This window comes from Bubalus bubalis, chromosome 12 (genome assembly GCF_019923935.1).
Source record: "Bubalus bubalis isolate 160015118507 breed Murrah chromosome 12, NDDB_SH_1, whole genome shotgun sequence".
NCBI classification, from domain to species: Eukaryota; Metazoa; Chordata; class Mammalia; order Artiodactyla; family Bovidae; genus Bubalus; species Bubalus bubalis.
Genome location: NC_059168.1, coordinates 12,932,017 through 12,956,147, shown reverse-complemented (window position 1 = coordinate 12,956,147; position 24,131 = coordinate 12,932,017). Strand labels below are relative to the sequence as shown.

At 49.4% G+C, this 24,131-nt stretch overlaps 1 protein-coding gene and 1 pseudogene across 24 annotated transcripts in view; both read left to right on the top strand.

The window, feature by feature from the left end:
- The window catches only part of DYSF (dysferlin), a 222,990-nt gene that overhangs the window by 7,354 nt on the left and 191,505 nt on the right, over positions 1-24,131 (top strand). For 8 of the 24 annotated variants that reach the window (XM_045162206.1, XM_045162217.1, XM_045162214.1 and 5 more), the window contains exons 2-3: positions 18,666-18,721; positions 19,868-19,959. In XM_045162206.1, coding sequence (XP_045018141.1) covers positions 18,666-18,721; positions 19,868-19,959 — 148 coding nt within the window. Of the gene's footprint in view, positions 1-4,725; positions 5,032-18,665; positions 18,722-19,867; positions 19,960-20,226; positions 20,366-20,856; positions 20,883-24,131 lie in introns of those variants that run through there. The other 16 variants (XM_045162221.1, XM_045162216.1, XM_045162218.1 and 13 more) reach the window with 8 other exon arrangements.
- LOC102410872 lies at positions 555-1,158 on the top strand (annotated as a pseudogene).

The window sequence follows — 24,131 nt, the reverse complement described above, 5'->3', positions numbered from 1 at the left end:
GCCCTTACCTGGGCCCTTAGGTAGGGTGCAGATTTGGCTGTTGGTTAGAGAACCTTAACTGAGGGTGGGGGGCATGCATGATGGTCACTCTCGTAATGTTTGCTGCATAGGCAGCCCTGACTGGTAAAATACTGACCCACTGGGCTGCCCAGGCCTCCGGATCCTTCTGTCCTGTTTCTCTGCTATAACTTGTGGTCCCTTTGACAACATGGTTGATGTGGTGGACATTGTGCTTGGCTCTCCAGTGTCCCTTCCATACCGTGATGAGGCTAAACCAGTGGTTCTCAAAGAGGATAGTACTGCCCCCAGTGGGTATTTTGCATATGATGATTTGGGATATGTTTCCACTGCAGCCGGCAGGACAGCATTAGCCTTCCTCTTCATTGAGGCTTCCCTTCCCTGGTGGCTCAGATGGTAAAGAATCTGCCTGCAATGCAGGGTAAAGAATCTGCCTGTGCTTAAAGCTAAAGCCGGGACGTGAGTCAGTCATCTTAGCTGGGTGAGTACTGTGGTCTGAGCAGGGGCAGCAGGACAGTGGGAATAGACTGAAAAAAATGTAGGCCTCCGGAGCACTGCTCAGTCCTGCCTCTCTGATGTGCTCTTGTACCAGGGGTCTGATCAGGCCTATGTCTGCCTCCTTCCTGAGTAGGCCAAAGAGCCCATCTGAACAGCCTTCCTACAGCAGTGTCTCACTCCGGGTGGCTTGATGGAAATTCCAGACCAGTGTTGTCTCCTGGCACATTGACACAGTGGCCAAGTTTACTGGCACTGGGGCTGCCACAGTTGGTATGGCTGGTTCAGGGGCCGGCATTGGAACAGTGTTTGGCAGCTTGGTCCTTGGCTATGCAAGAAACCCATCTCTGAAGCAGCAGCTCTTTTCCAGCACCATTCTGGGCTTTGTCCTGTCTGAGGGGCTTTTCTGTTTATGGCCACCCTCCTCATCCTCTTCACCACATGAGGCTCCATGGAGGTCACCTACCCACCGCTGCTGCTTTGACTCCAGGCCATGCTCAGTGCTGGAGTGTGCTAACTTCTACCATTAAACACAATGTTTCTCTTTAAAAAAAAAAAAAAAATCGACTTGCAATGCAGAAGACCCAGTAAGATCCCTGGGTCAGGAAGATACCTGGAGAAGGGAATAGCAACCCACTCCAGTATTCTTGCCTAGAGAATTCCATGGACAGAGGAACCTGGCAGGGTTTGCAAAGAGTAACCCAGTCCATGGGCTTGCAAAGAGTGGAACACAACTGAGACAATAACACTTTGGTGTTGGAGAAGACTCTTGAGAGTTCCTTGCACTGCTAGGAGATCCAACCAGTCCATTCTGAAGGAAATCAGCCCTGGGATTTCTTTGGAAGGAATGATGCTAAAGCTGAAACTCCAGTACTTTGGCCACCTCATGCGAAGAGTTGACTCATTGGAAAAGACTCTGATGCTGGGAGGGATTGGGGGCAGGAGGAGAAGGGGACGACAGAGGATGAGATGGCTGGATGGCATCACTGACTCGATGGACGTGAGTCTGAGTGAACTCCAGGAGTTGGTGATGGACAGGGAGGCCTGGCGTGCTGCAATTCATGGGGTCGCAAAGAGTTGGACAGAACTGAGTGAACTGAACTGATTGTATAGGTTATCACTTGGATTGCTGGCCACATCCAGCTGTGAGCGAATTCTGGGAAATGTAGTTTATCTATGTGGGTGACCATGTGTCCAGGTCGGAGTCCTTGGAACATTTCTGTGGAAGGAGGGGAGAACAACTTTGAGGGCGACAAGTGGAGATCTCAGCACACTGTCCACAAGAGCTACATTCCTGATGCAAGTCCCCTTGGGAGGAAGCCCCCTTGAGGATTTGGCTCCAGGATGATGTCTCCAAGGGATCAGTCAACCATCCAATCAGTGAGAAGTGAAGTTGGAAATTGGGATGGGAAGAGAAGCCTCAGGAAGTTCCAGGGCTCATGCCACCAGCTGCTGTTTTTCTGGTGTACAGAGCAACTGTGTGAAGACCCTGTTCCTTGGAAATACGCCAAGTGTTTGTAAAAGTTCCACACATTTCCTATGCTGTCTCTGACCTAATTAGAGCAGGTCTGGGGGGCACGGTGTGGCATGCTGGGGAAAACAGCAAAGCCAGGAATCATTGTGATGGTAAAAAAAAATCCCTAGTCATCATATCCAAAATTCCCCATAGAGGGCAGTAGTATCCTCTTTGAGACCTGCCTGCCTAACCAAATCCTAGGGTGGAAGGGACACAGCCAAGTACAATGTCCACCACACCAACCCCAGGCCAGCCCTTGCTTGCACTGGGAACACCTGGCTGCCTGAGACAAACTTGGTCTCTCCCCTCAGTGACCAACTTCACCATCTAGCTAGACATCAAACCAGCAATTAAACAAATAGGTATTGCTTATAATTGGGATGAAAGCTAAGAAGGAAAAGTGCTGTTGTGCAGTGGTTTGCCAGAAGAGCCAACCTAGATCAGGTCAGAGGCTTCTCATGGAAGCGATGAGGCCTGAAGGATGAGTGGGGGTGGCCCTTTAAAAGAACGGGAAGGCAGGAGAGCTCTGAGTTTGGAGGGAGCTCAAAATACTCCAGAAACTGGAAGTCACTGGAGCTCAGAGAGTGAGGGGCTGAGTGCTCTTACCTTGTATGCAGGGGAAAGGGAGTTGGGCTTTATTCCAAGAGCATGGGAGGCCTTGGAGGGATTTTACAAAGAGTGTGTGTTTGTGTGTGTGTGTGTGTGTGTGTGACTGATTATATTTAAGATCACCTGGCTCCTGTGTGGAGGCACATGGATGCTGTGGGCACATAGACCGTACCAAAGTCAGCAAGGATGATTTAGGCTGTAAGTGAAATCCTATCTCAAAATGACTTTAATAATAAACAGTCTTAAAGTGATCTTCATTCCCAATACAAGTCCTCTGGGGAGGAAGCCCCGTTAGTATCAGGCCCCAGTATGATCCAGAGACCTGGTGGGCTCTGGGCACATAGAGTGGACAGCTCCAGACATCCCGGACACAGGCAGACTCCATTTTATTTTTCTCTGGTCTGCCGCCCTTGGTGTCTGCTACATCTTGGAGCTGGCTAACAATTGGATCTACACGCTTCCTTATTCTCACAAAGTGGGACAGGGAGTTGGGCTTGCCCAGTCACGAAGAACAAGTTATCCCTCCGGGAGAACAACTTGGGACATATATGCCCATCGCTGAACCAAGAGCTATTGCCAGGTGATGGGCTTAGTTAGGTCAGGATCTGGAGCTAGGGCTGGAAGTAGTACCCAAATAGTTGGGTTCTGCTGAGAGAGAGGAACTTTGGATGTTGGAGAGGAAGTAAGTGGCCATCGCATTATGAGAGTGAGTGGGGTCACTCAGGGAGAGTGGAAAAATCAGGAGGAAGAGGGCAGAAGCCAACTGGAGGAGGGATGGCCTTTAACTGGGGAGAGGACAGCCTTAGACTTGTCTTTGAGTGGGTGAGGGGGATCGGATCTAGTGCCCAAGCTCCCAGCCGGGCTTTGCAGTACAAACGATTCGTTTATTAACAGCAGGAGAGCAAAAGGTTTGGGCACAGAAGCTGGTGGGGTTTAGGAGCCTGGGAGCCTGGGGCGTTCTCTCCTTTGCATACAGTAAGCAACCTGAGAGTGAGGGTGGTGATGGGGTGCTGTAAATTTGGGGAGCGAAAAGTATGAAGTAGTTGTCTAGGAGAGAGTGTGGCTGAAGAGACTGCGGTGATGTAGGGTCACTGCTTATTGGCAGTCAGGATCCCCCTGAGTCTGGGGTGGGACATAGCAGGTGAGGCTGGCAGGGTAGCTGTGTTATTCTCCAACACCAGTTAGCGCTTAAGGGACAGAGGTGGAGGAGGTGAAGCTGGATTTCACCAGGTGACAGTCACCTGAAAATGCTGGAGCCTCAAAACAAGACAAGGGGAAGAGAGTTGGGGTTTTGTGCAGCGGAATGGGGATAACTGGTCACGGAATGGAGGCCGAGTGAGGAAGCTAGTGAGCACCTGGGAGGTGGGAGGAAGGGCAGCGCCCGTCGGGCACTCGGTGCAGGTCTAGAGGTGGGAAGCCCGCCACCTGTGATCGTCAGCTGGAAAGGAATCAGACTTAACACGGGAACGCATGCTAAAGGCTGTCACCGCTCGAGGCTCACACTAAAAAGCAGTTCCGCCCACGGGGTGGGGGGTGGGGGGCGGGTGGTGGCAGGGGACCTAGAGATTGCTTTCGGGATGTTGCAGAGCAGCTCCAAGAGAACAGGACACAGACCTCCGCCTCCGGAGATGAGTGACCCCAGATCACTGATCTGAGAAGGCTCAGAGGCCCTTCCCGAGAGTTCGAGCGTCGGGGTCTCTCGGGTCTCCGGGAGCACCGAGGGTGGGCCAAGGCCAGCGGCGCGTGGGGGCGGGAGGTGCCGTTCGGCCTTCTCCTTCTTTAGTGCTCCCAGCGCGTGCAGTTTTCCGCGGACACACTGTGGTCCCTGCAGCCGGGTTTCCCCCACCTCGCGCCTCCACACCCAGTTCCTTGGCGCGCCACCCTTTGCGCAGCGGCAGGAGAGCCGCGGACAAGAAGTCGGCCCTGGTGCGCTCCGGGCCCAGGCGCGCTCGCCGCTCCGGGAGCCGGGTGGTACTGACTGCCGCTTTCCTGCTGCTCAGCCGAGCGGTGCGCCCGGCGTCAACGGCGCTTCCATTCCTGGCGGGGGCGGGGACCGGCGGAGGGGACCAGGGCCCCCGCCAGCGCCCGTCTGAGCTTTGGCCTGTCCCGCCCCCCGCCGGCAGGGCGGATCCGCATCGGGGCCGGAGGGGAGGGTCCACCCAGAGGGTGTCCGGTGTCCTCTCCGCGGCCTCTCCCAGGCGTCGGGACTTGTCCGCGGAGGCGCAGCGGAGGCGACAGCTCGCTCCTCTTTGGCGCGGCTGCTGCGGAGCCGGGCGCTTGCTCGGCGGGGGCCGGCCGAACCATGCTGAGCTGCCAGCTGGTGAGGGCCAGCAACCTCCCCAGTCTGAAGAAGGACCGGCGCAGCGACCCGGTCGCCAGCCTGACTTTCCGAGGTGAGAGCCCCTTGGCCGCCGCGCCCGCTCGCCCGCGCCACCCGCCAGCGCGCGCACCGCTGGGTCGGCCACCCCAGCTAGCGCACTCACCAGGCCAAAGTTTCCTCCCCTGTCAGCAAGGACAGAAATCTCAGAGAAATCTCGGACCTGTCTTCTTCAGAGGGGGCAAGGAGGATGCAGTCGAGCAAGAAAAATGCCATGGTGCTCAGAAATTTTGGAAACCGAAAGCGCCGTAATATGTCGATAGTTGCACTTCTAAGACCGATACTCGGGTGATACCGTGCGAGCCTTAGCAGGCAGTGATGAGGGTGGGCTGGAGGATGAATGCAGAGAGAGAATAGGATTGCTTAAAAATTGGGCGTGGAGACCGTGAGAGTTGTGTCTTGGTTTCATTCATTCATTCGTCCGTCTTTCTTCAACACTGGCCGCCTTGAATTCGTCTCAGTTGGGAGGAAAAGGGATAGAATAGGGCGGATATGGCCTTGATACAAGGAATTTTGAGTGTTTTAGGAAGTCTTTTAAAATGCCAAGATCCTAAATGCCGTCTGTGGGTAATTAGTCAAGAGAGAGTCTACAGTTTGGGGAAAACACCCCTAAGGACTCACACCCGCCCCCTTCTCACCAGACACCCTTAATCCTCACTTAAAGGCGGACATTCCCGTGGGAGGAGGTGTCTCGGGAGGGGAAAGGGAAGAGGAAGGACCTGTCAAAATTAAGAGAAGGAACAATGGCTGTGAGTCAGGACCCCAGTTCTGCAAAGAAAGATAATTAAGGAAAGGGGAGAGGGTTTTCCTCTTAACATATCCTGTGGCTTTGTGGAAGTACAAATATCCTGTGGTTCTGTGGAATTAAAAATTTGCGCAGCACAAAAGGTGGTCAAAAGTAGAGGGATAAATGGCTGGTGTTTTCAGGAGGCTTGGAAAAGGTGGGGACACCATGGCGGCTCTTTAGTTCTGACCCACGATATCCATCTGCTCCCCCAGCACCCCAAAATATTGATAACCATAGATGAAAGACACAGTTTGGCAAAGTGAGAGCTAACTGTAGCTTTTATTCTTTGTTATGGGACGGTTTTCATTTTATTCCTTTTTTTGAAAAGTGTAAGTTGAAACAGTTTAGAAAACCTTTCTACTTCCATTAATTGGTGCTATTCCTGGGTGCCTACAATGCAATGCAGTGTCAAGACAGGTCCCTAGCTGTCCCTTAGGCTCAGATTCTGACTAAGCCATTCTTGTGTGAAATTATAGGGCCAACTGGCTGGGAAAGACTTCCCAAGGACCCTGAGCCCAGGGCCCTTTATCAGCCTTGAGTCTACTAGATGATTTGGATCTCTTCTGCATCTTTTCACCACTCTCTTTCCCTGGTTCTCCAACAATTGTGTGATAGCTACTAATCCCCCTGTTCTGCAGGCAAGGACATGGAAACCTGGGGAAGTTAATTAAATGCTGTGTCCCACTCATGGCAGGGAGGACTTGAGTGGGCAGTGCCCTTGAGTCCAAATCTATTGAGGTCCCTCTCTGCAGTTGAACCTGCCCAACTGAGCACGTGCACCTGTTGCCCTCTCCCCAGCTCTGCATTCCCCACCCTTTACAATGCCTTACTATTTATTCTCACTGGTGAGCTCCTAGCAAAACTGAAATATAGCGGGATGTACCATCTCCAACTGTTCAAAGTCTGTTCATCTTTCAAAGCCCAGCTACAATGCCACCTTCTCCGGGAAGGCACCCAGGAGTCCCTTGACTGTCATTAGCCTCTCCTCTCTGGATGCTCAGCGCCTTGTTGCCCTCTGCACACCTTGTGTGCACTCTGGTGCACACACCCCAGCTGACCTGTGCTCAGTACTCTGCTCCATAGTTAAGATCACACAGCTCCTTGCGGGTAGCGACTTCACCAGGATTCCCAGTGCTAGCAAACCGGGTGTATTCTCTAGTGTGTGCCCCATTCTGGCCCAGTTTCTCACCATCTTCCAGAAGTGCCTGGGGGTCGCAACAATCTGGGGGAAGTGGTCCTTATGTTTTACTGTGCCTCAGAGTCTTCTGGAGAGTGTGCTTGACAGACAGATTCCTGGGTCCCCTCCGTAGAAGTTCTGATGCAGCAGATGGAAGTGACCTAAGAATTAGCACTTCCACACCTGAGGCAGGTCATTTTGGAACCACATCTCGAGAGAAATTGATGTGAGATGTGGTGAAAGGTGAAATTAATGTGACTTCCCCCACCCTATGGGGATATTCATGCTGGAGTTTGGGGCTGAGCGGATGCTTAGGGAAAGAGGCTGTTGGAATCAGACCCAGAATTTACAGATCCTCTAGCCTGGGGTACTTAGCCCTGGCTGCACATCAGAATTGTGTGGCGGAGCTTTTTAAAAGACCACAGCCAGACTCCTTGTTCCTCCTCTCTTGAAGCTGAGTTTCTGGGAGGAGGGGCCCAGATACAGGTATTTCTAAAAAATCTCCAAATGTTCAGGAAGCGTAATTGTGGGGTGAGAAGCCTTGCTGGAGCCTGTCACAGCACAGAGGGGACGGGCCTGCTTGCAGAGAGGCCACCACACCGTGTGCTGGGCTCCCATCCGGAGTCCGAGGTGCAGGCGCCTGGTCAGGCCCACTGTCTCACAGTTGTTCCTGGCATTTCAGGCTCGGATGTAATTTCAGGACCTGCTTCCCAAAATAGACTATGAGATCTGGGAGGTTGGACTCTGAGGGTGCTTTTTTGGGTTCCCTCTCTCGGGGCTTTAGGATAGAGGCTTTTAATGAATACCTACCATCCCTTTGTTCTTGTATTAATTAATTGGTTAGCATGACTGACTACTACAAGTGCCTGAGCTGTGGTAGAGATAGTTCCCTGACCAGCTTCGAGAATGAACAGCTTCATTTCCTATAGCATTTAATGATCTGTATCTTTCTTCTGCCCTCTCTATTTTCCACCCTCTACAGTCATGATTTATATCCTTTTATTCACTCATTTTGTTACTGAACAAATATTTATTGGGTATCTACTACATGTTGGGTGATGCTTGGGGGTCTGGGGATACATCCAAGAACGAAACCAGATCCCTGTTCCCTTAGAGCTCAGACATCTAATTTCCTTGAGGGTCGGCTCTCCTGTGCCCCCACTTGGTAACTTTCTACCCTGCTTCCCCCAGGCTCACCAGCCAGAACCCGAATCATGTCTGCGCCTTCCTTCTGCTTCCTCCCATCAGGTCCTCTCTTCCTCCCTCTGTCTTACCAGTTACTCCTTCTCCCTTCTCCCTCCCCTCTCTTCTATCTTCTGGGGAATCTTTTCGATCCATCTGTAGGTGGACCCACATGACTTACCTGTATAGGGAACGTGGGATGCAGGGCCACTGGACTCTCTGAATCTGGATTTTTGAATAGTAAAAGTAACTTTAAAACATTGACAATAGCTCATTTTCTTTAGATGAACTTAGTATGTAGTCAGTGTTAAAAAAAAGGCTATATTACATAAAGGAATGGGGCTTCCCTGGTGGCTCAGACAGTAAAGAATCTGCCTGGAATGCAGAAGAACCGTGTTCAATCCCTGGGTCAGGAAGAGCCCTTGGAGAAGGGAATGCCAACCCACTCCATTATTTTTACCCGGAGAATCCCATGGACAGAGGAGCCTAGTGGGCTGCAGTCCATGGGGTCACAAAGAGTCGGGCACGACTAAGTGACTAACACTTTCACTTTCATGAGGCAACAGTAAAAAGTAGCCCCTGCCCCCGCCATTCTGATGCTTCAAATTAACTTGTTAACAATTTGACATATTTCCACCAAGATTCTTTTTCCTCTTTTTTAAAAAAGCAATGTTAGTGTGAAATTTAACACCTAAGAAAGTGCATAAAATACACATGTACACTTTGATGCAGTGGTTCTCAGTTGGGGGCGGTTTGTTCCTCAGGGGCATTTGGCAATGTCTGGAGACATGTTGGGTTGTCACCACTGAGTAAGAGATGAGGTGCTATTGGGATCTACCATGCGGGGAGGCCAGGGATGCTGCTCAACATCCTCGAGTGCTCAAGATGGCCCCACAATACCCATAACAAGGAAGTATCGAGGGCCAAGGTTGAGGAACCCCACTTTAATGGATAAATTATGAAGGGAATACTCATGTACATTGCCCAGGTCAAGGAATTGAACCTTACTCATCCCACCCGTCCACCAGAAGTCCCCAGACTGCTTGCCTTCCTCTCTAGAGGTAATCCCATCCAGATATCTTTTTCTTTCTTTTTTTTTTAAAAATAATTTTATTCAGATATCTTTTTCAAATGTTTGCTTATTTACATTTTCACTCAGTAATAAGCCAGGGAGATTTTTGTATGTCAGTAAATATTCTACACACTTTTCATTTTTATTATTGTATGGGTGGACCATAATTCAGTTAATCAACCCCCTGTTGAGGAATGTTTAAGTTGTATCAATTTTTAATATTTATATCCAATGCTTAAGTTATAGTGTCTCTGCAAGAAGTATCCTGGCAACTAAATCTTTGCCCAGATATTTAGTAATTTCCTTTAGGTAAGTACTGGAAGTGGTGTTGCTGTGTCAGAAGTTATAGACATATATAAGACTTTGCTGTGTTTCCCAAATTGCTCTCCTGATGATCTTTATCAACTTTATCTTCCCATTAGCTGACTTTAGGGGCTTATTTTCTTATAATTCTGCTAACACAAAGCATAATCATATTTTTATGATCAAAGCATAATCAAATTTTTAACAATTTCTTAGGTTCAAGTAGTATTTGTGATGTTTCAATATTATTGCCTATTTGTATTTATTTCTTAACGAATTGCTTTTTTTAATTAAAAATTTTTTATTTATTTATTTATTTTTGACTGTGCTGGGGCTTCATTGCTGCGTGTGGACTTTCTCTAGTTGTGGGAAGCAGGGGCCACCCTCTAGTTGCCGTGGCTTCTCATTGCAGTGTCTTCTTTTGTCGCAGAGCGCAGGCTCAGTGACGCATGGGCTTAAACAGTTGCAGCTCGTGGTCACTAGAGCTTGGCCTCAGTAGTTGTGGCATGCAGACTTAGTTACTCTGCAGCATGTAGGATTTTCCTGGACCAGGGATTAAACCCTTGTCCCCTGCATTGACAGGTGGATTATTAACCACTGGACTACTAGGGAAGTCCCTACGGCTTTTTAATTTGCCCAGTTTGGGAGGGAAGAGATGTTTGTCTTTTTCTTAATTAGTTTATGAGTACTCTTTACATATTAAGGACATTAAGATTTTTGTCATCGGTGTTTCAAATATCTTCAGATATCTTTGATAGTTTCAAATAGAACTGTCTTTCAAAGTTCTATTTGGCCTTTTGAGTTTAAAGACGTCTCTTCTCAGACAGCATTCCATCATAGCCCGTGTACCCACTTGCCACCACTCTTTCCTGGCTACTTGTTTCCTGGAAAGTATATTTTCAGTTAAGATTTAGAAAGGTGGAGATTGGGATGGGAGTTCTTGAGATGAGAGGAGTAGGGCTCTCGTAGGGAAGGCGGAGAGTGACTGCTGCCCAGTCTCAGGGTGTGCAGGCTGGAGTTAGGGAACAGGTGGCGGGCAAGTATCAGAGTTATCTGAGTCTGCCGACCCTTTTTGTTAGGGGATATCTGTGCTGAGAAGTAAAGCAGACCTTCTTTCAGCAAAAGTCATTCAATTTCCACCATGTTTCGGTTTCTGCTGGTAACTTTGAATTCTTATTACTTTGCTTATCTAATGGGTATTCTAATGAGGTGTCAAGAGAGTGCCCAGGACAGAGCAAGTCCTCAATAAATATTTGTGGACTGGATTTCCCTGGTGGTATAGTAGACAAGAATCTGCCTGTTAATAAAGGAGACAAGGGTTTGATCCCTGGTCCACATGCCACAGAGCAACCAAGCGTGTGCGCCCCAACTAGCGAGCCCGAGTGCCTAGAGCCCGTGCTCTGCAACAAGAGGAATGACTGCAATGACAAGCCCGGGCCCCGCAGCAAAGAGTGGCCCTCACTTGCTGCAACTGAAGAAAGTCTGCTAGCAGCAGGGCAACACCCAGAGCAGGCCCTGCTTCCCCCAGACATTTACAAATATATTTGTGGAGCAAATGAGAGGCTGCATTGAGGCTGCCTGCAAGATCTAAAGGTGCCCTGCCTCTCCGTAGTGGATCTGCTACCTGACTCGTGGGCAGAAACAGCCCGTATCTCCCTCTCTGTGAGTCCCAGACGTCCCATCTCCTCTTCCGCCTGCTCCATCTCTAGGTGAACGGCCCCTCCAGCCACCCTGAGTGCATCCATGTCAGAATCTGAGATGGGCTCTCCTCTTGCCCCAGCCCCCTTCCCCACCCAGTGGCTGGTCAGCAGACCCCAGGCCTGCTGCTGTGTCCTCACCGTCTCCCACCTGGAGATGCTATTTCACCTAGCATGATGTCTCCAGGGTTCATCCATGTGGCAGCCTGTGTCAGAATTTCCTTCCTTTTTAAGGTTGAGCAATATTCCATTGTGTGTACAGCTCACATTCTATTTATCTGTTCATCTGTCAGTGGACATCTGGGCCTTGGTGCCTTTGAGATACGATGGGAAATGGACCAGTATTCCTCGGCCTTTGTGTAAGTCCTCTTTGGACAGATGTTAGAAACATGGGAACAGGTTACAGACTGTGATGTGCACCCTCAGTGAAGACCCTTGCTTTGGCATTTATCTTCTCTGTGATCCCACCAGCTCTGAAGATTCCACTGAATGAGTGTTACAAAGACAAGCATTTTGTCTGCTTCAGAAATGTACCTCAACCTTATCATTGTGTAGGGGGAGGAGTCTGTCCCATCACTGCTATGGGGAGACTGCCCCCTTGTTCTGCCAGAGATTGGGGTGCTCCCTTCCACTAGTAACTCCCATCCATATGTGTTCAGGCCTTGGCAGTGGGGGCGGTTCACAAGTGTCCTAGACCATTGAAAGGGGCTGTCCCCACAAGTGCTCTGTGTTCAGTAGCTTGATCATGTCTGATTCTTTGCGGCCCTATGCACTGTAGCCCACCAGGCTCCTCTATCCATGGGATTTCCCAGGCAAGAATACTGGAGCGGGTAGCCATTTCCTCCTCCAGGGGATCTTCCAGACCCAGGGATCAAACCCTCATCTCCTGCACTGCAGGAAAATTCTTTACCAACTGAGCCATCTGGGAAGCCCTGCTCCCACAAGATGGGCTTGAAAAGGTGAACGAGCCATGAGGCCCAGATGGCAGCAGGGACAGCAACTGGCTGCTGACAGCTAGACCTCACCAGGTGGAATGTGGTTCCTCGTGTGAGGCCATGGCTGTGTCTGATGCTCAGGTGTCAGATGTGTGAGGCTCCTCTCCCCTGTGGAGATTGCTCAGCCGGGTGGCCCCAGGCGCTGGCTGGGCAGGATGGGCTGTCCTCTTAACTTCACTTTGCTCCGTGTCTCTAAGCCTCCTTCCCAAATCCCTTCCCACAGCCCATGGTCTTAATCAGAATTGGCTCCATAGGGGGCTAGGACAATGTACTATATCTTTTTCTGTTACATACCTTACCTCTCAACATTCAAGGGCCAAGATTTCTTTGTCCTCCAGTTCTCCTCTGACAATCTTCCTTTAAGTGATCATTTTTAAACTTTGGGGCTGTTATCTACAATAAGAAATGTATTTTACATCAAGATAGACTACACACATAAGTATATATGTGAAAATATAACCAAAAGTTTTGAGTAATAGTACTTTCACATGAAAGATGTGCTCTGACATTTTCTTCTCTAGTCTGCTGCTGCTGCTGCTAAGTCTCTTCAGTCGTGTCCGACTTTGTGTGACCCCAGAGATGGCAGCCCACCAGGCTCCCCCTTCCCTGGGATTCTCCAGGCAAGAACACTGGAGTGGGTCTAGCCTGTCATTAAAAAGACATATTGGTCAACTCACTCAGTTGATGCCATGGGCTGCTAATGGGTCCCATTGAGCAGTTTGAAAAACATTACCCTACAGCCATGGGTGACTCTGGTAGGAATGTAGGGTTGAGGTGGGGTGGGTGGGCAGGGGAAAACAAGTGAAGAATTTCCATGGGGCACAGAAGAGTCCTCCCATGGCAGGCTCACTCCTCTTCACTGAGTCATTCAGTCTGGAGGGACACCCCAGGGTTCCAGCATGATTCTCACGGATGCCTGCCTGCCCCCAATTCGGCAATCCCCTCTCCACACCCCTGGCAGGAGCTGTGAGTGCTTATCTATCTTTAACTATTGAGTCTGTTTATTTATACACATAAAGCCACATCTCTCAAGGCCAAAACTGATGATCAAGGACAGGAAAGGTCTAAATCCATGATGAGGAAGAAACTATTTCCTAATTAGCAGCCTGCTTTCCTTTTCCTCTGTGTCTGTGAGTCATGTGGTCGTGCCGGGTTAAAGTTTCGTTTCTTTCTGTCTCTTCTTTGGGGCTGTAGAGCCTATCGGTGGCCCCTCCCTTCCCATCATCCAGATGGTCCCAGAGTCGGCCCTTCTCGCTGGGACTTAGTGTAATCATATTGAGGGCCTTTGTTCTCATCTGCAGGGAAGGCAGAAAGTAGAAAATGTCTAAAAGACATTTTGCACAGGGCTTGGCACATGGATACTGCTTATTTGCTACTAGCCAGAAACACTAGGTTATGTTTCCAAGTGGATAATTCAAGAGAGGCTGCAGATGGAATTTTCCATGTTACTCCTGTAGGCCATGGAAAGTTGATAGGGGAGGGGAAGTAAACACTTAGATAGCATCTCATATCCCCTCAAAACCAGTGAAGTAGAGATTCTTTTTTTATTATCATTTTACTGCCAAGGGAGCTAAGACTTTTGAGAGGTGACAAGTTTTTCTTTAGGTCACTTAGTAGTGCCTGCTGTTTGAACGACTCCAAAGCCATGAGTTTAACCCCAGCTGGAGCCACACCAACATGGCCCACAAGGGGATTCAGAGCGATTCAGTCAGAGCAGGCCTGGGACACCTTTCATAAGATCACCGGGCCCCCTAAGGACATCTCCCCCTCCATTGTGCCTCCTTTAGCCCCTCTGTCTGTTGACATATAGCCAGACTGTGAATGTAGTCTCTGACGTTCCCTGAGAAGTGTGGCTCTGCCCTCTAGTGAGGAAGTGAACTTGCACTCAACTTGAGAAACAAAAGGACCCATTCATTTCACGCTCAATTACTGGGCTCCTTGCTATAATAATCCGACTGCAGTGTGGGAGATCCGGGTTCAATTCCTGGGTTGTGAAGATCCCTGGAGAAGGGAATGGCTACCCACTCCAGTATCCTGGCCTGGAGAATTCCACAGACTGTATAGTCCATGGGGTCGCAAAGAATCAGGCGCAACTGAGCAACTCTCACTTGCTGTATTCTAGGGTTCCTACCATGAGTAAGGCATGGAGTCTGCCCTCTGAAGCTCACACTCTAGTTGGGAGACAGACATAGAAGTGCAGCGTTGTCCTGCTGTTCGATATATGTTTTCACAGATTGCAACCATCTCTGTCTGGGGGAGTCAGGGAAGGCATATCAGAGCAGAAACAACTGAGCTGGGCATTGAAGGATCAGTAGGAGTTCACTACATGCAACAGACTGAGGCTCAGAGGGGAAGGGAGGGGACGCGAACTCACACTTAATGAGCATGCTGTGTGCCAGGCACCTCTCTCATCCTATCTTGTTTAATTTTCATGACAACCCTGTAAAGAGATATTATTATGACCTTATGCTAAGTGCGTGGTGCTAGTCGTAAAGAACCTGCCTGCCAATGCAGGAGATGTAAGAGACGTGGATTCGATCCCTGGGTCAGGAAGATCCCCCTGGAGAAGGGCATGGCAACCTTACAGGTGAGGAAACAGATGTTCAGTGAATTTCCTGAGAGGTTCTTCAACTGTGGTACATGGACCCGTGGGGGAATCCCCAGAACTTTGAGCAGGTCAGCAAGGTTAAACGTATTTCCACAATAACATTAAGATGCTGTTTGCACTTTTCACTGTGTAGAAATTTTAACACTGGTGCAACAGCAATGGAAGTGAAACTGATGGTGCCTTAATACTAACAGGGCTTTGGCACAAAAGTTGTACTAGTTGTATTTTTCACTAAAGGTCCATCTAGTCAAACCTATGGTTTTCCCAGTAATCATGTATGGCTGTGAGAGTTGAACCGTAAAAAAGGCTGAATGTTGAAGAATTGATGCTTTTGAACTGTGATGTTGGAGAAGACTCTTGAGAGTCCCTTGGACTGCAAGGAGATCCAACCAGTCAATCCTAAAGGAAATCAATCCTGAATATTTGTTGGAAAGACTGATGCTAAAGCTGAAACTCCAATACTTTGGCCATCTGATGTAAAGAACTGACTCCTCTGAAAAGACCCTGATGCTGGGAAAGATTGAAGGCAGGAAGAGAAGGGGACGACAGAGGGTGAGATGGTTGGATGGCATCACTGGCTCACATGAATTTGAGCAAGCTCCAGGAGTTGGTAACAGGGAAGCCTGGTGTACTGCAGACCATGGGGTCTCAAAGAGTCGGACACGACTAAGTGACTGAACAACAACATGTAATTTGAAGGGGAAAAAAAAACCCAGTACTTACAGTTTGAAAAAGAAAAGCTAGTTTTATTGAAAAATGTCCCTGATAAAGCTGTGCAATCATTGATTTTATTAATCTTGATCCTGGAGTACCTGTTTTTATAATGTTTTCTGTGTTGAGATGGGAAGTATGCCCAGAGCACTTCTGCTGGACCTGGGGAAATGACGATTGTTGCAAGAAAAAGCACTTGTGTGACTGCTCAGGTGGCATGTTGAACTAGCCTTTTGTTTTAAAATTTTAAAAATGGAATATTGTTTTTACTTCAAAGAATGACTGACAAGCTATGATTATTCAGACTTGGGCATTTGATAGATATTTTCTTGAAAATGAGTGAACGAGCCTGCTACTTTAAACTGACATTTATCATTGTTGCCCATCATAAAAGTTGAGCTTTCAAACAAGCATTGGAATTTTAGAACACTTCTGTCTTGCGTTTCCCAGTATTTAATGACTTTTCTGATGAGATTACTTCCCAAATGACCAACGCAAGATGTTACAGAGTCCTGCATGGGTAAAAGAGTTATTCAAAATGCAAGATAGGACAATAGATTTTAATGTAACGGTATGAAATGTTTATCACTCTGCTTTCAAATTTCACTCTGCAGCTAACCTTTAAGTTTAAGAAATACTACTTGTCAAGTTTTGGTGTAGTATGAGAGAAGAATATCCACAGTTATCTGAAAACTTATTAAAATGCAACTCCTTTTCCATCTATATGTCTGGTTGGATTTTCTTCATAGATGTCAACTAAAACAAGACATCTCAATGGACTGAATGTAGACAAAAATATGATAATCCATCTAGGCATTAAAGAGTTTTGCAAAAAGTAAACAGTGTCACTTTCCTTTTTCCTTTGTTTTGGAAGTTATAGTTATTTTTCATAAAAATATGTCACTTATGTTAACATATACTGGGCTTATTTTTGTTAATGTAAAATTAATTTCCAAATAAATATTTTAAAGTGCCTCAGTTTTAACCTCAAATACAGTAAAAGTCGATAGATACAAGTTACCTTAGTTTTACTTAAGCTCCTTAGGGTCCTTAATTTTTAAGAGTGACATTGTGTGACCAAAAACTTAAGAACTGCTGCCCTAGGGTCTCTGATAAAATAAGTGTTCTATGGTGATCTGTGTCATCTCAAAGTCCACGTGCTTTTCCCTCAACAATGATTTTCAGCAGGTGGTGGAGTGGGTGGGGCTCATCCTCTCCCGCTGGGGGAGATTTATCAGGACCTCTGAGGGGACTCAGGGGGCCTGAATCTTTGTCTTGTCTACCAATCCTCCGTTGGATGTTTCTTTCTCCTTGATTTTCTTTACTCCTTTCTCTGTTGTTGCATGCATACGTGCTCAGTCAGTTGTGTCTGACTCTGTGACTCCATGGATTGTAGCCTGCCAGGCTCCTCTGTCCATGGGATTTCTTAGGCAAGAATACTGGAGTGGATTGCCATTTCCTTCTCCAGGGTATCTTCCTGATCCAGGGATGGAACCCGAGTCTCCTGCATTGGCAGGCGGATTCTTTACCACTGAGCCACCTGGGAAGCCATTGTTCCCTTCCTCCAAATCTGTCCCCAGACCTTGCTTGTGTCCATGACCCCCGCTGCTCCCCTCTTCCCTTCCTGCTCTGAACTGGGCCATGGGGGCTGGACCTGCAGAAAGGAAACAGACAGTGCTCAGCTTCAGAGGACTCAGGGGGCCTGGGGTATGTTTCCAGAGGCTCAAAGGGTCAGTCCAGGTAGGACACTGTGAATGCTGAGCGGTCTGGTGGAGCCACAGGCTTCTCACTGAAGGGTCTTGCACAGTTGGGGTTGAATCGGTGATCTTTCATATCCAACCCAAATATAAGTTCTGTGTCTGGCTGAACACTTTAAATCGTTTACTAAGCACAGAATCATTCCTGTCCTGGTGCTTAATGGAAAAGCCAGACATGTTTGGCCCCTCCTGTTCCTCTCATCCACCCCTCAGGCCCAAAGGCCAGAGAAAAGGCTCAGCAGGCTTCCGCCTGGGGCACTCAGCAGCATGAGTTCTTGTCTCTTCCAAAGCCCTTCTGTGTCCCCTCAGCCCAGCCCTCACGAGCAGGTAGAATAGCCTGTTTCAGATAGATGCCTTCAAGGTAAGAGAGAGGAGGATTGTTTTTTTTTTAGATTGAGGTAAAATTCACAAACCTTAAAAGCCACCATTTTAATAATTTAAAAATGTACAGTGTAAATGGTCTTTATACATTTACTATGTTGTACAATCGTCATCATTATCTAATTTCAGAACATTTCATCCCCCCCCAAAAGAAATCTCCATTAAGGATTCATTTGCCATTCCCATCTCCCCCTAGGCTGCTGGAAACTACTAACCTATTTTCTGTCTGTGGATTTCCCTATTCTGAACATTTCACATAAATGGAGTCATACATTATGTGGAGATAGATTTTTTTTTAAAGAAAAATGGAATATTTTCTATGAAGATCATTCATTCTTAGAATCAGAAACTTGACAATTTCAAGACTTTATTTAGAAAGTCTGGAGTAACAATAACAGACTCATTAAGAAGAGTCAGGCTGAGTTTGAGGAGAATGTAGATGAGTGGCTGAGTCCCTTTGCTGTCCACCTGAAACGATCACAACATTGTTAATCAGCTATACTCGGATACAAGTAAAAAATTAAAAAAGAAGAGCCAGGCTGGTACTTCCCTGGTGGTCCAGTGGCTGAGACTCTGAGCTCCCAGTGCGAGGGGCCTTGGATCCCTGGTCAGGGAACTAGACCTCATGCGGCAGCTAAGAGTGCCCAGCCACAGCTAAAGATCCCGTGTGCTGCAACTAAGAGCCAGAGCAGCAACATAAATAAATAAAAATAAAATATTGAGAAAAAGAAGAGTTAGGCTGGGTTTTTTCCTTTAGACGATCCCTCAGATGGGGCCGCTGTTTCTCCATCCCAGGGCTGAGAGGCGTGTGTGATTGGCATTGGGCTTTCACTGCAGACCAGGGGCATTCTCAGGGACCTGTGGGTTTTGTAAGGTTTCCTTTGGGGGCCGGCTGCAGTGCACGTCTGGGAACTGGCCCTCACTTGGGGAAGGTGCAGAGTGGGGTGTGTCTCTTCACTCACCCTCTGTGTCTCTTGTAGGTGTGAAGAAGAGAACCAAAGTCATCAAGAACAATGTGAACCCTGTGTGGAATGAGGTATGTCCTCTGCGGGACGAGTCAGGGGGCTCGGTGGCTTTTCCAGTGGTGTTGTCATCCAGAGGAGGGGCTCTGGTCTGGCTCGCCAAGGAATCCTCCAGGCACCAGGAGCCCGGGAGGAGAGGCGGTGGCCTGGCCGGGGTCTGCCCTGTGCTGTGGCCGCAGCGTGGAGAGGAGTGAGGCGTGCACTTCTCTGCTCCTCTCTGGCCCGGCCAGCCGGGTGGAGGCTGTGTTCGGCTCTCCTGTCTCCCTTACACAGGCTGTTGTCTTTACCCAGAGCCTCCTCCTACCAAGGCCCTCCCTGGCTCCTCCTCTGCCTCCTGCTGGCCTCTGCCCCACTCCTCAGCCAGCTTGCTTTCTTTTCCATTTTTAGTTTGGGTTACATTGAATACATTGTTTTAGAAAAACTGACAATGTTTAGGTAATTTAAACCACAGGAAGTAATTGCCTGTTTGCAGTAACTTATCCGTGCAAATGATTTGCTTAAAGCATTTTGCAATAGCCTCTAACAGTTTTAGTGACTAAATCCCTGTTGGGAGATGCTCATTTATTTGCTCACCAATTCAGGTTCTTGTTGGTCAGTGTGTTATCTGCTCAGAGATTCATCATTCTCTAATTGGCAAAAGAACTGTCTCCCATCGGCTGTATAACTTGCTCTTGTTTGAGACTTAGTCAGCCAGCTTTCCTTATATGGCTCCCTGGTCATCTTTGGAAGCCCTGGCTGCCTTGTGTGGGTAGGGTCGAGGTGCATGGGGTACCTTTGCTCTGAGAAGGATCCTGGGATTATGGGAGACCTATGTGGCACTAAAGCATACTGTCACCAGGGCCCTGACTGCTCCCTGAGCACATTGATCTGTGTCCCTGAGGGCCCTGCAGAGTCACTTGGCGTTTTCCCCAGCTGTGCTCCTGGTGACTGGTAGAATTGAGTTGGGGGAGGGGGTCACGGGGGTCTCGCCTCTTCTGGTGCCTTCAGCTCTCGCTGTCAACTTCTGAAGCCCTGGGACCCTGCAACTCATGTATTCATTCTTCTGCTTGTGCATCCCTCCCTCCCCCAGCAGTGGTCGCAGTTGCCAAGGGGGAACCAGACACAGTCTCTTCTTTTCTAGGGGCCCACGGATTAAGACATCTTTTCTCCTTTTCTTCCAGGGATTCGAGTGGGACCTCAAGGGTATCCCCCTGGACCAGGGCTCCGAGCTTCTTGTGGTGGTCAAAGACCATGAGACGATGGGGAGGAACAGGTGAGGCCATGGTGAGGGGGTTCTCTGTGACCTGTGAGTTTGTGTGGGTAGGGTCGTGGCAGACGCCGATTCCGGAACCTGGACTCTGGAGAGCTGGAGTTTAGTGAAGACCTGCCACTCATGGGCTTGGCCCACAGGAGGAGGGGAGAGGCTTGACTGCAGCGTCAGAAACTCAGCTGGGGGTGAACTGGCAGGGAAGGAAGATGGGCTAGAGACAGATGTGAGTGTGTTTCCCAGGACAGCCTGTGCCCCAGGAAGCAGGGAAGAGAAAGCTCTCTGGGTCCTGCTGCAGCCCCGAGGTGCCTGGCACGGCCCTCTCTCCCCACCCACTGCGGGAGATGGGCGAGCAGAGCAGCCACTGGCAGGAGTGCTCCAGGAGGGCTTCATGCAAGAGGTGGGACTCGAGGTGAGAGCTGTGGTTTACAAGTCAGGACAGTGATCGCGGTCCACGCTGGCTGCCCATCATCCTGTGGCAATGTTTCCTGATGTCATTTCATGTGTCAGTTTATAGTGGGGAGGGTTTCCAGGCAGGGGAAATAGGAGGAGCAGAGTTCCAAGTTTTGTGGTGGTAAAAGTAGGCTCTTTGGCAGATGGTGGGTCCTTCCTTTTGTACTGAGTGAGTTCCTGGCCTTTTGTGTGCTGGTGATCAGGGTGTGGGGAGTGGGCAGGGCCAGCCGAGCTTGCAGATTGATGGCCCTGTTGATTGTGGGGTGGGGTGGCCTGGGAGAAACCAGGTGTGAGGGCACCCAGTGCTGAGCCTTAAATGTGATGGGGGTGGTTCAGCAGCCCTTGCTGGGTCTGACGGTGCCGGCAGGAGTGGGTTCTTGCTCTTGGTGCCATTTGCTGAGGTCCGGACCCAAGGATCAGGCACGGGCTTGCTGTTTTGTGACCTGCTGACAGTGGAACTTTTGTTTGGGAACTGGGTGAGCTGGTGTCTGGGGCCCGGCTGTCTTTCCCTGGGGTGGGGGAGGGGAGAAGGGAGGAGGGAAGATTCTGATCTGGGGAAGGCCGACAAGGGTCTCAGGCTGCAAAATATCCGGGAAGTTTGAAATCTTAAAAAGCTTGGAAAAAACCCAACAGCCACAGTCTCTCTGTGGTTCTGCGGGCCGTGAGTGCAGAGCTTGGTATGTGTGGGGAGGACGGGGGTGCTTTCAATGCACCCTCCCAAGGTGGGGCTGCAAGTGTGGGGCCCAGGGCGTCCTGGGTCCGTATTGTCCATTCTGGACCTCAGCAGCCCCCACCTGCACAGGAGCAGGGTCTGGAATTAGTTCACACTAAACTACTCCAACACAGTCGTTTTGTGGGAAAAAGGCAGCTTCTGACAAGTATGGATGGTGGACCTGCGGGTGAGGGGGGAGCAGCACTGGACTCCAGGCAGTCCTGGAAAGCTTCTTGGAGGAGGGCCACACAGGCTGAGTCGGAGGCCAGGGTCGGCTTTAGAGAGGAGAGGAACGGAGGGCCTTCCGCTGTTCAGTCACACAGGGCCGCCGGCTAAGGCCTTACAGGTGGGACCGAGTCACACAACTTGTGCCGCCCAGTGGGAGGGGAGCAGGGGGGCCCGACTGGGAGGGGGCCTCCAGCATCAGGCTGAGGATAACAATAGCAAATCCACAGCAGCTGATGTTTACCGAGAGCTTAGCCAAGTGTCTGGTCCTCTGCTGAGTCTTTATATAAAGGCTCTTTTTTAATCGTTAGGGGTTGCTGTTATACTTCTCATCATTACAGAGGGAAATCGAGGCTCCAGGAGGCCGGGTGATTTCCCCGAAGGTTAGTGATGGCAGAGCTGTGATTGAAGGGTGGTTCTTCAACATGGTCAGAATCACCGTGTCCCTGCACCTCTCAGAGTCTCCCGGAAGCCCCAGGCGGGTGCTAGGCCCTTCTGGAAGGAGCTTAGCAAGGCAAAGGCATGCAGAGGAAATGCAGGTTTCATTTTCATGATCATATTCAGCATTTTTCAGGCCCCGTGGGGAGATTTCTAAGACCAGGAAGGCAGCAGGGTTCAAGAACATATTTTTGATCAGTTCAAGAGCCAGGCTGGCCCTCGGGGCGATACCAAGTCAGTATCACACATGGATCGGCCCGGCCCTGTGGGTTGGAGGTCATAGGAGGGACAGGTTGGATCGCACCTTGGAACCCTCTTGTTGGCCCCTGTAGGTGTCCTTTAGCTCCCAGGGGGAAGTCAGCTCTCTGGAAACCAGTTTCCCCCATGACCAGGTCACTGTGAGGCCAGCGTGCTGGAAATCAGTTCCTCAAACATCAGTCTGCAGAAGACCTAATTGACAAAGCTTTCTAATTTAAACAGAAACTTCTTTCCCATAACTATTTGATTGTTATTTTTTGAGTTTTACAAACATTTATCTTGATTTTGTATTTCTAGCAGTTAAAAATTATTAATGGGTTTCCCTGGTGGCTCAGCTGGTAAAGAATCCGCCTGCGATGTGGGAGACCTGGGTTTGATCCCTGGGTTGGGAAAAACTCCTGGAGAAGGGAATGGCTACCCACTCCAGTATTCTGGCCTGGAGAATTCCATGGACTATAGAGTCCATGGGGATGGCGAAGAGTCAGACATGACTGAGTGACTTTCACTTCACTTCAAAAATTATTAAATTTTAATTATTAAATTTTAATTTTAATTTTAATTTTAAAATTACATTCACAAACACCTGAAGAGTTTCAGGAATAGAGTTTTGCTTTCATTGTTGGAGCTGCTGCCAGATTGGGGTATGCAGGCTGGAGAGCAGTTTGACTGGATGGAAGGTGTATGGGAGTAAGCCCGGTGGAGCGGCAGAGGGGAGGCGGGTACACACAGGTACTTCTGTCAGGCCCCCATGGTTGGACCACACAGCACATTCACTCTGCTCATGAAATGTGAGAAAACAATCCCAGATTTAAGTTATTAGCATTTCTAAGGCTGTGAAAGTGAGGAACCTTTCCCGGAAGCGACAAGAGCAGCCACATGACATTTTACATTCTGAAAGATAAAAGGGAAAAAAAATAGTGAATTCAATTTAATGAACATTTTATGTGAAACACCTACTTACTACCCTCAAGTTGTCAGTGTCTGGTCAGGAAGCAAGTAGGGAAATAATGGGTGTGACGTTGACCGTTGGCATCAGACTGTCCTTGGTGTCAGTGAGGTCCACGGGGTTGTCACGCAGTGGGCCCTTCATCCCTGGCTGTCCCGGGTGCTCTCTGAGCCCCACCAAGGGTCCTCCTGGTCTTCTTCCAGCAAAGCCTCTGCCTCCTCTCTGCCTCCTCTGCAGAGGCTCCCTCCGCCTCCTCCTCTCCTGCCAAACCTCCATCCTCTGCCTCCTGCTGTTCCTGCTGCTGCTGCTAAGTCGCTTCAGTCGTGTCCGACTCTGTGTGACCCCAGAGACGGCAGCCCACCAGGCTCCCCCATCCCTGGGATTCTCCAGGCAAGAACACTGGGGTGGGTTGCCATTTCCTCCTCCAATGCATGAAAGTGAAAAGGGAAAGTGAAGTTGCTCAGTCGTGTCCGACTCTTAGCGACCCCATGGACTGCAGCCTACCAGGCTCCTCCGTCCATGGGATTTTCCAGGCCAGAGTACTGGAGTGGGGTGCCATTGCCTTCTCCCCCTGCTGTTCCTAGAGTCCCCTCAATGCCTCACACATTATTTACAGCCCCTCACTTGCACCTCTGTCTCCAGAGGTCTTTGGCTTTGCTCACTTTCCCTCCTGGCCCCTCTCCTTTTATCCGTTCTCTCCTATGACTCTTCCCCGACTTCCACTCTCCTCTCTTGCCCCGTGGTTTCTGTGTTTCCTCCATGGCTGTTGGCAGTTTTGAGTGACCTTGTTGTGCCAAACTGGTCTGCTGGCCTGGAGTGGGGTCTTGGAATCTCTCAGGAGGGGAACCTCTCAGGCTGGTTACTATCTCTGGGCCATTTAGCACCCCACCCACCCTGAACCAACTGCAAGGGTGGATCAAAACTGTGTCCATAAAATCAGATTTCAAGTGCAAAAAGGAAGTGTCACTCCTCTGGATGGGAGACACTTGTGCCGATCCAGCTAGGGTGGGTCCTGGACTTGTGTCCCAGGCTGCATTCAACAACTTCCTGTTTACTCTGGGCTTCTCAGAAGGATGTTGGAGGGGAAGCTGACCTTGATCCCTGACCAACTGCTTGACCGCTGGAACGCTGAGCCCAGAAGTTCCC